At 43.7% G+C, this 13,570-nt stretch overlaps 1 protein-coding gene across 2 annotated transcripts in view; it reads left to right on the top strand.

The window, feature by feature from the left end:
• Positions 1-10,627, top strand: part of PRLH (prolactin releasing hormone) — a 59,311-nt gene extending 48,684 nt beyond the window's left edge. For both annotated transcript variants that reach the window (XM_085646401.1, XM_085646402.1), the window contains exon 3: positions 8,991-10,627. In XM_085646401.1, the coding sequence (XP_085502527.1) occupies positions 8,991-9,157 (167 nt within the window). In that variant the 3' untranslated portion in view covers positions 9,158-10,627. The remainder of the gene's footprint in view (positions 1-8,990) is intronic.
• Positions 10,628-13,570: the final 2,943 nt, after the last annotated feature.

The following is a 13,570-nucleotide window of genomic DNA, read 5'->3' as shown; positions in this document are numbered from 1 at the left end:
ACCCCACTGTGTGAGAAGTTGGCCTGGTATATGCTGACCACTAATTAAAGTGGGCACCTTGTACCAGTCCAAACAACCCTTATTGATGATTAGGTTAAAGACAACCTTTATTGAAAGCTATCCTAGTGGTAGCTATGGAGAGCAGCCTTCAGGCTAAGTCTCGAAGGAATGTAAAGCAGCTTGTTTTACCAGTATATAACCTCTGAATGACCAAATGAAAGGAGAACCACACAAGGAATATATAAAATATATGTATTTATTACTAAACACTCTCTACTAACCTCTTTATGAGATTAGAGAACAAAGCACACAATATTAAATCACTAGAACGACAGTAAATAGAACAATACACAGTGGGCTCCAGGGGGAGACCAAACCATATACTATGAAAGTGGAATAACAACCACGACTTGACTAAACACAGTGCCTAGAGCACGTAGAATCGCTGGGACCCCAAGGAACCACCCAAGGTAGTGACACAGGGGACCCACAGAGGACGGGTGCAGTGTGAGAACACAGACGCGAGTTCCGTACAACTCTGTGGGAAAGTCACGGTTGGAATTTTCAAAGATTAGGGACACTTCGGAGAGAACTTTAAGCAAACCCACTTAAACATAGAAGGTTCTAAGACCAGCACCCTTGAGAGTACCGAGATACCCGTGTTGCCTATCCCAGAGGAGCCGGGTGCATAGGGGTCAAGTGATGTCGGAAATCTTCGTCGTTTTCAATGGCGTGATGCGAAAAAGTGCTGCTGCCGGGAAGATGAAAAGTGTCCGGTGTGATCCAAGCCTGGATCGGATCTGAGAAGAACCTGAAAGCAGAGGGGGCAGAGTCTGGGTCACTTCACAGTGACCAGGGGCACGATAGACGAATGCCCACCGATGTCGGGTGTTTCAGGTGAGAAGAGGTGAAGCTTGACTCTGCAGCCACGGGGACCAGGAGATGTCGACGATGACCAAAGTCTGGAGGTGAGCTGCCCCATAAAGGATGTCGAGTGCTGGGGGATCAGTGTCCGGATTGAACACCAACAAGCCTTGGCAACTGCAACCCATGCGGTCAGAGGAAAGATGCTTCGGGGAGGACCAGCAAGGTCCTGGGGACTCTCCAAGCTACGGAGAGCCAGGGAACATCTGGAGCAACCAGGAAAGCCCACGGAAAGTCAAAGTTACCTTCACAGGGACCCACAGGTCGACGGACCAGGGATCGCAAAGGGACCTCGAGCTGAATCACTAAATACCAGCCCACGGAACACTAGTTGAGTGTAGGCCACAAATCTTTGGTGGAATTACTGCTCGGGGTCAGGACTACAAGTAGCCCAAAGCACAGCTTCAGGGATTGTCAAAAAGCATATGCTGCTGCAAATGTACACACTGCACAGGGGTTCGGGTTGCACGGTCCCCACGAGGGATAAGGGCCTCAATTGCTGAGAGCACAGATCAATCTCAGAGACCTCGGGAACCCACCTCCTGTGTTGCAGAAATCTTCGAAGTCCTCAGGAGCTTGGGAGATGCAAACTAGTCAGATGCGTTTCAGGTGCCTGCCTTGCAGTGGAGTAACTCCTTTACTCCAAGGGAGATTCTTCAGTCATCCAGCATCGTGCAGATCATCGAAGTACTTGATTTCTGTAGCAGAGTTTAGCCCAGGTAAAATCCAAAGTCTTGTAGTCAGGGGTTCCTACTTTATACCCAAGGAAGGGGTAGGACAAACTCTGGGGACCCGCCTCTGGGAGAGTCAGGACAGAGGGGTGGCTACACCCATGTCCTTTGTCCAGTTTTGCACCCGAGCAGGAGCAAATGTCTCCTGCAACCAGTTTGAGCAGGACTATGCACAGGGACACCAAATGTGCCCCCAGTGCAGACATCAAAGCACTCTCAGAATGCACCCACCCAGCCCCAATACACTAAAGCCTGTCTGGGAGGTGATCACACCTCCCTGTGACAGAAAACCTATTGTTAGGCCTTCCTCTGCTCGAGTTTCGTACAGCAGCAGGAGGGCGGACTCATGTCTGTGGCTGGCAGCATCCATTTTGTGATGCCTAGGTCGAGAAAGCTGGCACCGGGTGTACCGGTGTGTCCCATATATCCCTTTAGGAGGGTGGAATCATACCTCCCACACTAGTTACTGGTGTGAAGGTATGATTCCAAGGTATTTGACACCAAACACAACATGTTTCCATGCAGCCATTTGAAAGTTAGCATTTACCGCGAGGTTATAATGCACTTAAGTATATATGGTTGGCTGCATCACAAACAACCCCGGAATATAGGTTCCGAAGGCTGCAGAGGGGCTCTGCTCATGCAGGTGCACCCTCTCAAATAAAACCCAGCACCCTGCCTTCAGGATTGCTAAGGCCTGCTATAGGGTGAATGATAGGTATATGTGCAGTGATATGGAGTAGATATAGTGAACCTATATCTAAGTAAGGGGTGCATGCACCACCTTACACAGGCTGCTGTAGCAAACCTGTGGTGTCATTTTGAATGGTTTCCCAGGGGTGGCATTATACATGCTGCAGCCCCTGAGAGGCCTCTGGGGTACCTATGCCCTGGGTACATAGTATACCATATACTAGGGACTTATAAGTGTACCCCAGAATCCAATCTGGAGTGTACCTAAAGTACATGCAATCAATTTAGAGGAGAAAGCAGCTAGACTGGGGTCCTGGATAGCAGGATCCTAGTCAGACTAAGTCGAAAGCAGTGTCACATCACAAAAAGTGGGGGTAAGTATAAGAAGTAGATCCTACTCTCCTACACACTGCTTTTTCAAAAACCCAGTAAACTATGTTTATGACAGCCAGGTCAATCAGGCTAGAGATTGTTTTCCCATCTCTGTTTTAGAGTTTTCTACTGCCCATTCCAAAGGACCTGGCTGCCACTCATCTCTTTTACATTTATTATTGAAGCTGGTTTGATTTGCTTTTGCTCCCAAGGAAAGCCTCAGACTTTCCTATTGAACCCTGAACCCCTACTGTCTTTATAATCCTTGTACATATAGTGCCAACCGACCCGTGTCAACCTATTAATACGTAAATATAGTAAAGTATCATACCCTTGAAGTTTAAGACTGCAATAGCAAAGCTATTTTGTGCCCCTACCAGTCAGGTACCCAAGGTTCATAGAGTACCTAAGGCACTTTGTCCACAATGAAGAATTTTTATGAGGCTATATTGAGAATCTTCCTAATGCTAACATAGGAACTCTGGGCCCTCAACTTTATAGGACACACTAATTCATCATTCACTCCAGTAACTTTGGTACCATCTGCTGCTGGTCTTTAGTCAGGTAAATAGATGTCATCATGTTAGGGATACATATTTGGATCCCGATGACTCAACCATGATCGTATAATCATAGAGTTCGCCTGTAACAGCAATGCTTCCTATTATATGATGAATGGTCATAGTGGCTAGAGCAAAAATTCCAGGAGCCTTGTTTCTATCCCATGCCAATCATTGGCAGGTCCTCTGGTCACATTTTAAATACGAGCTACCCTTAATCTTCAGATCAAGAATGGTTTTTCAGGGAACCTTGGAAAGAACTAAATCCTGAGCATCCTAGTACTTCCCTACCTAACTAGCTATATACAGAACTCAGCCACTACCTGCCCCATTCTTGACATCACACCATTGACCTGCAAGGCTGAAGTCACATAAGCTCTACTGCTGCAACAGTAGCTAATTAGCTGCTGGACTAATTCACACATAAATACCCACTACGATGTATATCTCCCAATAAAATGTATTGCCCCAGTAAAAAAAAAAAAAAGTGAACCTGGACCAAAAATCTATTTCAGATGACGCACGTAGCAAGAAGTTGTCTTTCACCCTGAAGCTCAATGGACTGCTTTTACTTACAAACCACTGCAAGAACATACTCCTATGGGTACAATGATAGCTTTTAATTAGAATATGTCATTTATATAATTAAGATGATAGACCCCTTCCACATTGCATCTTCCAAAACCTCAACACAGTGTCCCACACGTAGGTTCAGAATTTCTAAGGGCTTGCATTGCCATTGCGTCATGCAAGATGAAGCATGGCATCGCACACCCTTAAGTCAGACTTACTATGCCAGACTTACTATGCCACTCAAAGCCACCTTGCGTAGCTCTGTGTGGCCTAGTAAATTTAGAGTAACATAAGGCAGCGCAAGTCGCTGCCTTGAGTTACACTGATTTGGGAAGGCGTTCCATGGATTGAGCGTCGGTGTTCCCACGCATCCATCCAGGGATTTTGGCACATTCCCAGATTTACTAAGAATAGTAAACCTGGTAATGGGTCGAAATGCTACGCCATCTTAACACGCGCAAGAGGAGAAATATGTTTATTTGTCCTTTTTTTTTAAATAATTTTTTTTTTTGCAATATAAGTACAGCAACAAAAGACAGAAATATTCATCTCAATCGGCTTATCGTTACAAATGACATGTCGTACATATATCAGGACATTCCCCTTCCCTTTCTGTTTTTTGTTTTTGTTTGGGTATGCCATCTCACTCTGTTTGTCCCCTCCCCCTTTTGCAGGGCACCATCATATTGCTGTTATATTTCATCCTTATACATCTCCGGATAGGAAATTGCTGCTGACCGGCAGACAGACCATCCCTCAGCTCTCGTTCCACCTCTCCCAGATCTTCGTCCATTTGTGTGGGCAGCCCCTTCCCTCGTAGACCACCCGTTCTGCTTGCATGCACCAGTCCATGTTAGTTTCCCAGTCGTTAAACACAGGTCCGGAGCCAGCCCCCTACTTACGTGCTATGTTTAGCTACCATAAAGCCCAATGTGGCCCAAAGTTTCTCTCCCACTGTTAGGTCAGTTTTCCCCCAAATGTTTAATAGACACTCTTGTAGGGATGCCTCCACCTCCTTGCTACATAACGTCTGTATGCGCGCAACAATCTTATTCCAGTAGTCTCTTATCTTGGGGCAGTCCCACCATTGATGCAAAAAGGTAAATTTCTTAGGACAAAGTGCTGAGCCGATTCTATTCATTTTAACTAATGTGGTGAATGTATAATATGTCCTATGGAGTAGTTTCAGTTGGATCAGCCTAAAGCGGGACAGTATAGCCACCTCCAGAGGAGACGCGAGTGCCTCTAGCCACTCCTCGCCATCCAACTTCCCTATGTCATCCTCTCATTTGGTACGCGCTTTCTCCAGTGTTCCAGGGGAATAATTTAATATTTTCCAGTATGTTAATGAAATTGCCTTTTCGTCTAAATAGTCGTCTAGGGGCCTATCTTCCAAAGGGGAATAGGCTGGGAGATCTGTGTCCCTTGGGATGGTTCCTTGAAGTGACTGCCGTATCTGGAGGTATCGGAAGGTCTCTGTGGGAGCCAATTTGTAGTCTTTCTGAAGGTCAGCAAAGGGTCTAATCTTCCCCCCACCTACAGGTCGCCAACTCGGTAGAGACCGATCAGGTCCCACTTGTTGAAGCCCGGTTGGCCCCCCAGTAGTCCCAGGCTGCTCGAGTCCCATAGTGGCGTGGCAAGAGTTATCTTATCTTTCCACCCCAGCGCTGTTTGCGCCATGTGCCATATTTTGACCGTCGTTGATGTTGGGGTGATACGTGATGCCACCTGTTTCCTGCCATAAATAGCCCTAAGGTAGCCCCCTGATCTCATGTTATGCCTCTTCATACTATCGGCTGGCTCATGGACCCAACGGTTAATTATTATGGGTTGCGCTGCCCAGTTGCAGTGTTGTAACACCGAAAGTGCAATCCCTCCATCGTACCAACTCCTGGTCAACTTGTTTAATGCTGTCCGTGGAGTTCATTCATCCCAGAGAAGTGCCTGTATCTCTGCTTCAAGTGCTTTAAAGTTCCCAGGATGGACCAGGTATGGTGTATTTTGCAATATGTATACAAATTGGGGAAGTGCCATTATTTTATATAGGGCAGCCTTGCCTATTAATGACAGAGGTAATGTCCTTCAATGCCGCTCATCCTTCTGTAGGCAGCGTAGTGGGGGGTCTAAATTGCGATTGTAGATCACTGTTGGGTCTTTGGTTACATAGATTCCCAGGTATTTAAATCCTTCTGTCACCACACAAGCCATACAGGTTCTGGGGAGTCACAGCCACGCACCCCAGAGAATGTATATCAACGATTTATCCCAGTTTATAGTGTAGCCTGAGTGTTTTTGGTATAAGGTAAATATGTGAAGCACTCTGTGTATGGAAGAGTAAGGAGTGGCAAGATAGAGGAGAATATCTGCGTAGAGGGAGATTCTATCTTCCCATCTGCTGTCCATTAAAGTCCTCTGATAAGTGGGTCGCCCCGTATACACACCTCCAGAGGTTCCAATACCAGGGCAAATATCAACAGGGGCCAAGGGCATCCCTGCCTAGTTCTCCTGTGAAGTTTAAAAAGCTTTGATCGTCCCCTGTTCACCATCACTTGCGCTAGGGGTTCGGAGTGCAGGACGCTGACCCATGTCAAAAATGTGTCACCAATCTCTCTAGGACCGCGAATAAAAAGGGCCATTCTATCATATCGAACGCCTTCCTAGCATCCAGTGACATTACAACCGCCTCTTTCCTAATGCTCTCGGCTCTTCCCAACACTCCATAGAGATGCCTTAGGTTGAGTGCGGTATTTCTACCCAGCATGAATCCTGATTGGTCGGGGTGAATCAACTTACGCATCAACGGAGCCAGGCAGTTCACCAGAACTTTAGCTAAAATCTTCACCTCTGCATTAAGCAGAGATATCGGTCTGTATGACGTGCAGTCATCTGGTGGGTTGTCATGTTTATGGATTACAACAATATTGACCAGTCTTTGGCTATCTGGCAGTGTCCCTGCATTGACACTTTCCTGAAACATCCGTAATAGATACAGAGCCATTGTGGAAGCTGTTACTTTACATAATTCAATCGGCAGGCCGTTGGGTCCCAGCGCTTTACCAGTGTTCAATGGCTTGCATCACTTCGCTTTCTGTATCTCTTCTTTTAAACTGTCTCTGTCTGTCTCTTCGAGGGAGGGCATGTTAAGAGTGGACAGCAGGTCCCGTGCTTCCATCTGGGTAATCTGTATTGTCGACGTGTATAGTTGACGATAGTGGCTGCAAAAGCATCTGCTATTCCCTGTCGGTCTCTAATTCGTTCCCCTGTTCCTCAAGTGATTTTGAACACCCATCTAGAAGCTTGTTCTCTTCTATCTAGCCAGGCCAGCAACCTGCCTGTCCTGTCACCCACTTCGTAGAGTCGATGTAAGGTGGCACGGTGATGTGCTCTGGCTTTTTTCTCGGCTGTATACCTGTATTCCTCCTGTTTAATTTGTAACCTATGCTGCTCCTCTGGTGTATCCGACAGCAGTAGTTGTTTATTTGTCCTTTTATTTTCCTATTCTGTAGCACACCTAGAAAGAGGAAAATGCCTCTAAGGATTGATTTTGTGCAGGAAGGTGTTTCTTCTTGCACAAAAACAATCCTGCCTGTAATGCAGGCTTCTTAGTACCATGGCGCAAGGGTTCTGCGTCTGTGCTAGGCAGCAGTTAGTGTGAAAGTGCACAGAGATAGCATGAATCCGCCAGATCTTAGTAAATATAGCACATCCCTGCTCTCTCCATTTCACTCTAGTTAAACAAATAATGGGGTGACCCAGTATCCCTCAGAACCTGGGCAGTAAGTTATAAGGTAAACAGTGGTTCCGTTGGGTGAAAGAATTACTTTACGCATTAGGCATAGTCAAGCGTTATTCAGATAATATGCGATATTCTACTGTAAGCAACACACAAAACAGTTCATATGCAAATCAAATTCTTTATATATAAATTACGTCATTCATATATATATGCATCGATATTTTATGGAAGGCCGTCAAGCAATAGTGTAATAATAAAAGTGACACAGTGAATAGTAAGTGCTCAGTGACAATGTGCGTGATATGTACAATAGTTTAAAATCGAGAATATTTGAAAATGCCCAGCGGATTCAATAGTAAAGCTGCGTGATGGAAGAGTTCCTTTTGGCGCAGATTCCATGTAATGGTCCACATAATAGTCGACGTTTCACCCCTCCTGAATCCGCTGGCCATTTTCAAATATTCTCGATTTTAAACTATTGTACATATCACGCACATTGTCACTGAGCACTTACTATTCACTGTGTCACTAAAATATCGATGCATATATATATGAATGACGTAATTTATATATAAAGAATTTGATTTGCATATGAACTGTTTTGTGTGTTGCTTACAGTAGAATATCGCATATTATCTGAATAACGCTTGACTATGCCTAATGCGTAAAGTAATTCTTTCACCCAACGGAACCACTCTCCATTTCACTCAGCGCACGGCAGCAACTTGTCTCTCTGCGTTGTGTCGTGCCAAACGTTAGTAAATCTGAGCCCAAGGACTCTGATAGCACACCCTATATGATCATACAGCACCTCATGTTCCATCACCATATGACATGTACCACATCACACCACCAAAAAACCCACAACACAGTTGACAATACACCCACATTCCACAACAACATATATCACAATACTGAACTCCACAGCGTAAGAGACACCACATGCAGGACCACTCGCTACCATACTACACTGCATCACCTGACACTACATCTTATTCTGCTACTCCACACCATAACACTCCATTGGAAATTAAGGCCCCAATTCACAAAGGAAAACTGAGAGGAAAGTTTAACTTTGTGAATACTGAAAGTCGTAAAGTTAGATTTTCGGTATTCACAAAGGGAGTTTACGAGTAGTAAATGCCCTTTGTGAATACAGAAAGACGTAAAGTTAAACTTTTGTTTCACTTCACCTTTCTGAATCGGGCCCTAAGAATTCTCACGACTAAAAATATAAACCTTCCTGCGAGCTACATTTTTAGCACATATACGTACATTTTTTGTTATCTAACTTGTGTGAGGTTTGCATGTCTCACATGTTACATTTTTTCTGTTGCCCTGTGCATAGCTGAGACTCACATTGCAACATTTCCAAATATGATATATTTGTACCCCTTGCAGATCCAGACATCGACCCCTCTTGGTACACCGGACGTGGTATCCGGCCAGTAGGGCGCTTCGGCAGGAGGGGTGTCACGGAAGAGGGCATCAAGAGGCCGATTTACAGACGCCCTCCCCAAGCCTGCATTGCCCTGGAAGACAGCAGCGAGTCTTATCAAGAGGAATAGGAAGAAGCAGAATATTTAGTTTTCTTTTTTTTTTTTAATAAATTACTGTCACAATTTCCTTATTCATTTCCCTTAATCCACCCCAGCCCACTGAAGACTGATTTATTAAAATGTAACATTGTGCCTGTCAGTGATACTACCTACTATGCTGCACTCACATCTACTGTATTTCTCTACTAATGAAAGAAGACATGATGGGATGAAATTAGTTGTCCAAATCCCTTAAAATGTGGAATTTCTTATCATCCCAGAAGGAATTTAAGACCCCAGACGAAAAACTGCAATTTTCATCATGACACTTTTGCAGGGAAGGCGTGCACATCCAACCGATATCAGTTTCGAACTAGCCCAATTCTTCCTAAATGTGTTGAGGGTGGGGGTATTGTTAAACAAATGCATTAAGATATTAGAAGAATAAGCAGATGTCCTATAGAGTAATGGTGGCCCCACAACAGTAGCCAAATGTATGTCTATATGTATTTCAGACCTCATGTGAGAGAACTTATTCTTTGAGAATTGTAAAGCTCACTCATTTTTTATTACAAACCCACTCTCGCAAATTCACACATTTTTCCTGAGTGGAGGGTGATGTGGAAGATAGGTGTCCTCAATATATTGCCTCCTTTTCACAATTACATCTTTGGCTTTGGTTCCAGCGTATCTCTGATAGAGTTGGTGTGAACTTGTAATGTGGAGTGGCCAGTATGTGCTCCCTTTTACTAGGTGTAATTTATATTTTTAGCCCGGTCCTTCCCCACTATGGCCATCATTGAGGAAGTTTGTTGTGTATGTCCGGAGTAGTCTCCCCTCCCCAACTCTATGGAACCCCCTACGGATGAGCGATATAGTATCTTATCAATTTTTCATAGCAGCTTCCACAGGTGATAGCGGCAATTTTTTCCTTGGTACTCTCCAAGAGTTGAAGGTCGGTGTTGTCTCCCGGCGCTGAATTTCTGGACACCTGTCAAAAGTAGAGTGAGGGATATGATTCTCCCTTAACCCTTTCATATCCTCATTGGTGAAAGAACTATTGCAGAATACTCCCTTGAACGTTAGAGCACCTCTCAACAGGAATATCTGCTACCGACTCCCACCCCCAAGGAAGAGTAAAGAATCACTTGCTCCTTCCCGGCCCCCATTTCTTGGACCTCTTTCATCCCCTAGATATAACTTTTTAAGTGAGGCTTGCCTAGCCAGCCTTGATAGGAGAAGTCACCTTTCTAGTGCCTCCACTGGGACTCCAATTGGACATCTAGAATGGGCACATAATAACATATTACCAAGACACAGCTGGTGAACAGAGAAGAGTGTTGGGAAAAAGGCACAGTCCTTAGGGATGAGCACAACAAACTTACCCTTTCATTAAAAATCGTGGACGTATAACAAATAAAATGGCAATTCAAATGGAACTATGATTATGACTGTCGGTGAAACAATGTGTGGGGTAATAGGGTTTGTTTTGTGAAGAACAGATGTAATTGTTGCTGCTTTCAAAAATTATAATTTTTGACATGAAATGTCCTTAATGCATTTTCATTAAAGTAACATTTTTGTTTTGTACCTTGTTGTGGGTTATTACGATAGGGGGCAACCAACTTTGATTTGGGTCTAAGACAAACGATTTAAGCACGTAAGGCTCAATTCATGAAAATGTAATGTACGCCTCCCTTGAGATAAAATAATGTCTGTTCTTTCAGTTAAAACTTTTAGGGTTATTCACTAACCTTCTCATCTCAGGCGTAACTAATGAGTGTCTTAAGAAACAGGCATAAGTGAATGGAATTCAGTAAAAAAATTAAACTGTTGTCTTAGCCCCTAATTTACGTATTTAGTAAATAAGTGTAAAATTTGGGATTAGAAAATGCACACATTTTTAATTTAACTTTTCAACATTTTATATAACTTAAATATATTATTCCATATTTTCTCTAATGTAATTTCTTCTTTCATCCCCTCTGTGAAATTATGTCAAAAAGCACTAGACTTGTATTTCAGATCAAAAAGTGGCAATGCAATCTTCCATTCCTCGCCGCAATCACTATTGAATACATTTAAGATGAAGTGGGCAACAAGTAGTAGAAACAGAGAACAGGATAAAAGGGAAAACTGAGACAATGGACATCACTTCTCTTCCTCATCACTCTGCTGGGCGCAGAAGTCTGCAGATTCAAATGGATATCTAAAAATAAATTGGATATCCTTCATAATCTGTCATGAATGTTCAGCATATAACTTTCACAGTGACCGCAATAGGCCTTAAAGCTATCTCTGAATAACTAACACTCTGAGTTCTTGATATCAAGGCGACTCTGCTTCAAACATAAAAATGCCTTCTGCTATTGATGTGCTTTAAGTTCTGATTTGCAGGATAACTGAAATAATAGTTCACATTCATTAACTTCCCAATACCGCTAGTAACTTAAATGCACATCATATATATATATATAGATACATATATATCACGCTCCTACTTCCGTCTTCTCTCCCTTCACTCACGGTTGGGTGCTGTGCAGCACGGAGACATACGCCGTGCATTTAACTAAGGCTCCTGGTAAAAAGAAAATTTACCAGCGGTCGTAGGAATAGTTAAACCCCAAACTTTATTGGGTCAAAACAAACACGACAAGACGAGTTTCAGCAACCACCTTTATCAATAGTGGCGGGCGCCGGTTCAAAGCAACATTTAAATACCATGTCTAATGGACATCAACAAAGGACACCGGACTTGCTTCAGTCACTCGGTGTCGGCCATCTTTAAACATGCAAATTCACAATCAGGTGTAAGTGCAAATCCGCTCTATATGAGCAATCCCACCAACATTACTACATACCAATATGTTCTCAATTACGTCATTGAATGTAGGATGTAAGAATTAATCTTGAAAATATGCAGCCCTGAATGGGCATTACAGGTTCATATTCTAGCCCACAGATGGGCAAAAACCACATGACCAAAATCAGTCTCTTACACTTCCGATAGCATATGTTATATTTAGGGTACTTTCAATATACCACCCTGAATGGATCCTGACACATAGATTCAAGATACTACTTTTTCGCAGCTACACCAACTCATCATATTACTTGATGTCACAAAGAAACAAAACTCCCCATTATGCAGCAGTTCGCACCTTCTACTACCCAATTCCTATAAGTGGATCGCCATTTCCTCCCCGCTATTCAAACCATTCCGCACTTTTGTCTGGTTGTCAATGGTATGACTAGACTCCAATATGAGGAGCTGCAGTTGCCTATCTCCTCCTCTCACATTCGGAGGTACATGATCCATACAAAAGAATCGCAACAGATCCCTGTTGCTTTGATGGTATGCCTCAAAGTGCCGAGCCACCGGATATGTAACATCCCTATTAGCAATGGCTCTAAAAAGCTCCAAAATGCGTACCTTCATCTGATGTATGGTACTGCCAATGTATCTCAAGCCACACGGACATACCAAACACTACACCGTGTGGCTTGTGTTACAATTCATGAATTTTTTTATTTTTTCGGTTTTGCTAGACCTGGCACCTCATAGGTTAGAACCTTGTTGCTATTTTTACATGGCCTATACTTCGAACAGGGTAAAAATCCAACTATTTTTCCAAAGGCAGATGGTCTGCTCTCTGAGGCATAGTGACTCTGGAGTAAATAGTCTCCTAATGTCCTCGCTCCCATGAATGACATTAAAGGTGCTTTTGGCAAATCTTCCCCAATAATGGGGTCAGATTTCAAGAAATGCCAATTACTTCTCAATGCCCTCCTAATATAATTACAGTCACTCGAATAGTCCATGACTATCCTGAAATTATTCAGGGTATTTCCCCTCTCACTTCTTCCCCTAGTAGATGTCTCATCACTGATTAGTTCAAGTCTCGATTTCACTTTGGTTTTCGCCTGATTGAGAGTCTCTCTACGATACCCCCTCACCTCAAATCTTTGCATACTCTCCTTGGCTGCTGTTTGGAAGTCGCAATCCCGTGTGCAATTTCTTTTTATCCTTAGCAGCTTGCCATAAGGAATACTGGTAATAGTTTTTTCCAAATGGCAACTGCTAGCATGCAGCAGGGAATTCCCGCAGTTGGTTTCCGGTGCAAGGAAGTGCATAGTCTGCCTTCCGCATGGAATACTGTGAGATCCAGGAAATTCACAGATATCCTGCTAGTCTCACCTGAAAATCTGAGGTTTAAGTCATTCCTGTTGAGCACCTCCAAATATTCACTAGCTGACTGCTCCGAACACTTAAAGATAATGAACAAATCGTCCATGTACCTGTTCCAGCTCATGACCCTACAGGTCCATTCCTTATTGGTCTCTGCCCAGCCACCCCGCTTTTCCCACCAGCCTACGAAAAGTTTTGCGTAACTGGGGGCGAAGCAGGTGCCCATAGTAGTACCGCGTATTTGCCTGAAAAGT

This window comes from Triturus cristatus, chromosome 3_1 (assembly GCF_964204655.1).
Source record: "Triturus cristatus chromosome 3_1, aTriCri1.1, whole genome shotgun sequence".
In the NCBI taxonomy this organism is placed as follows: Eukaryota; Metazoa; Chordata; class Amphibia; order Caudata; family Salamandridae; genus Triturus; species Triturus cristatus.
This window is presented reverse-complemented; position numbering and strand designations above follow the sequence as displayed.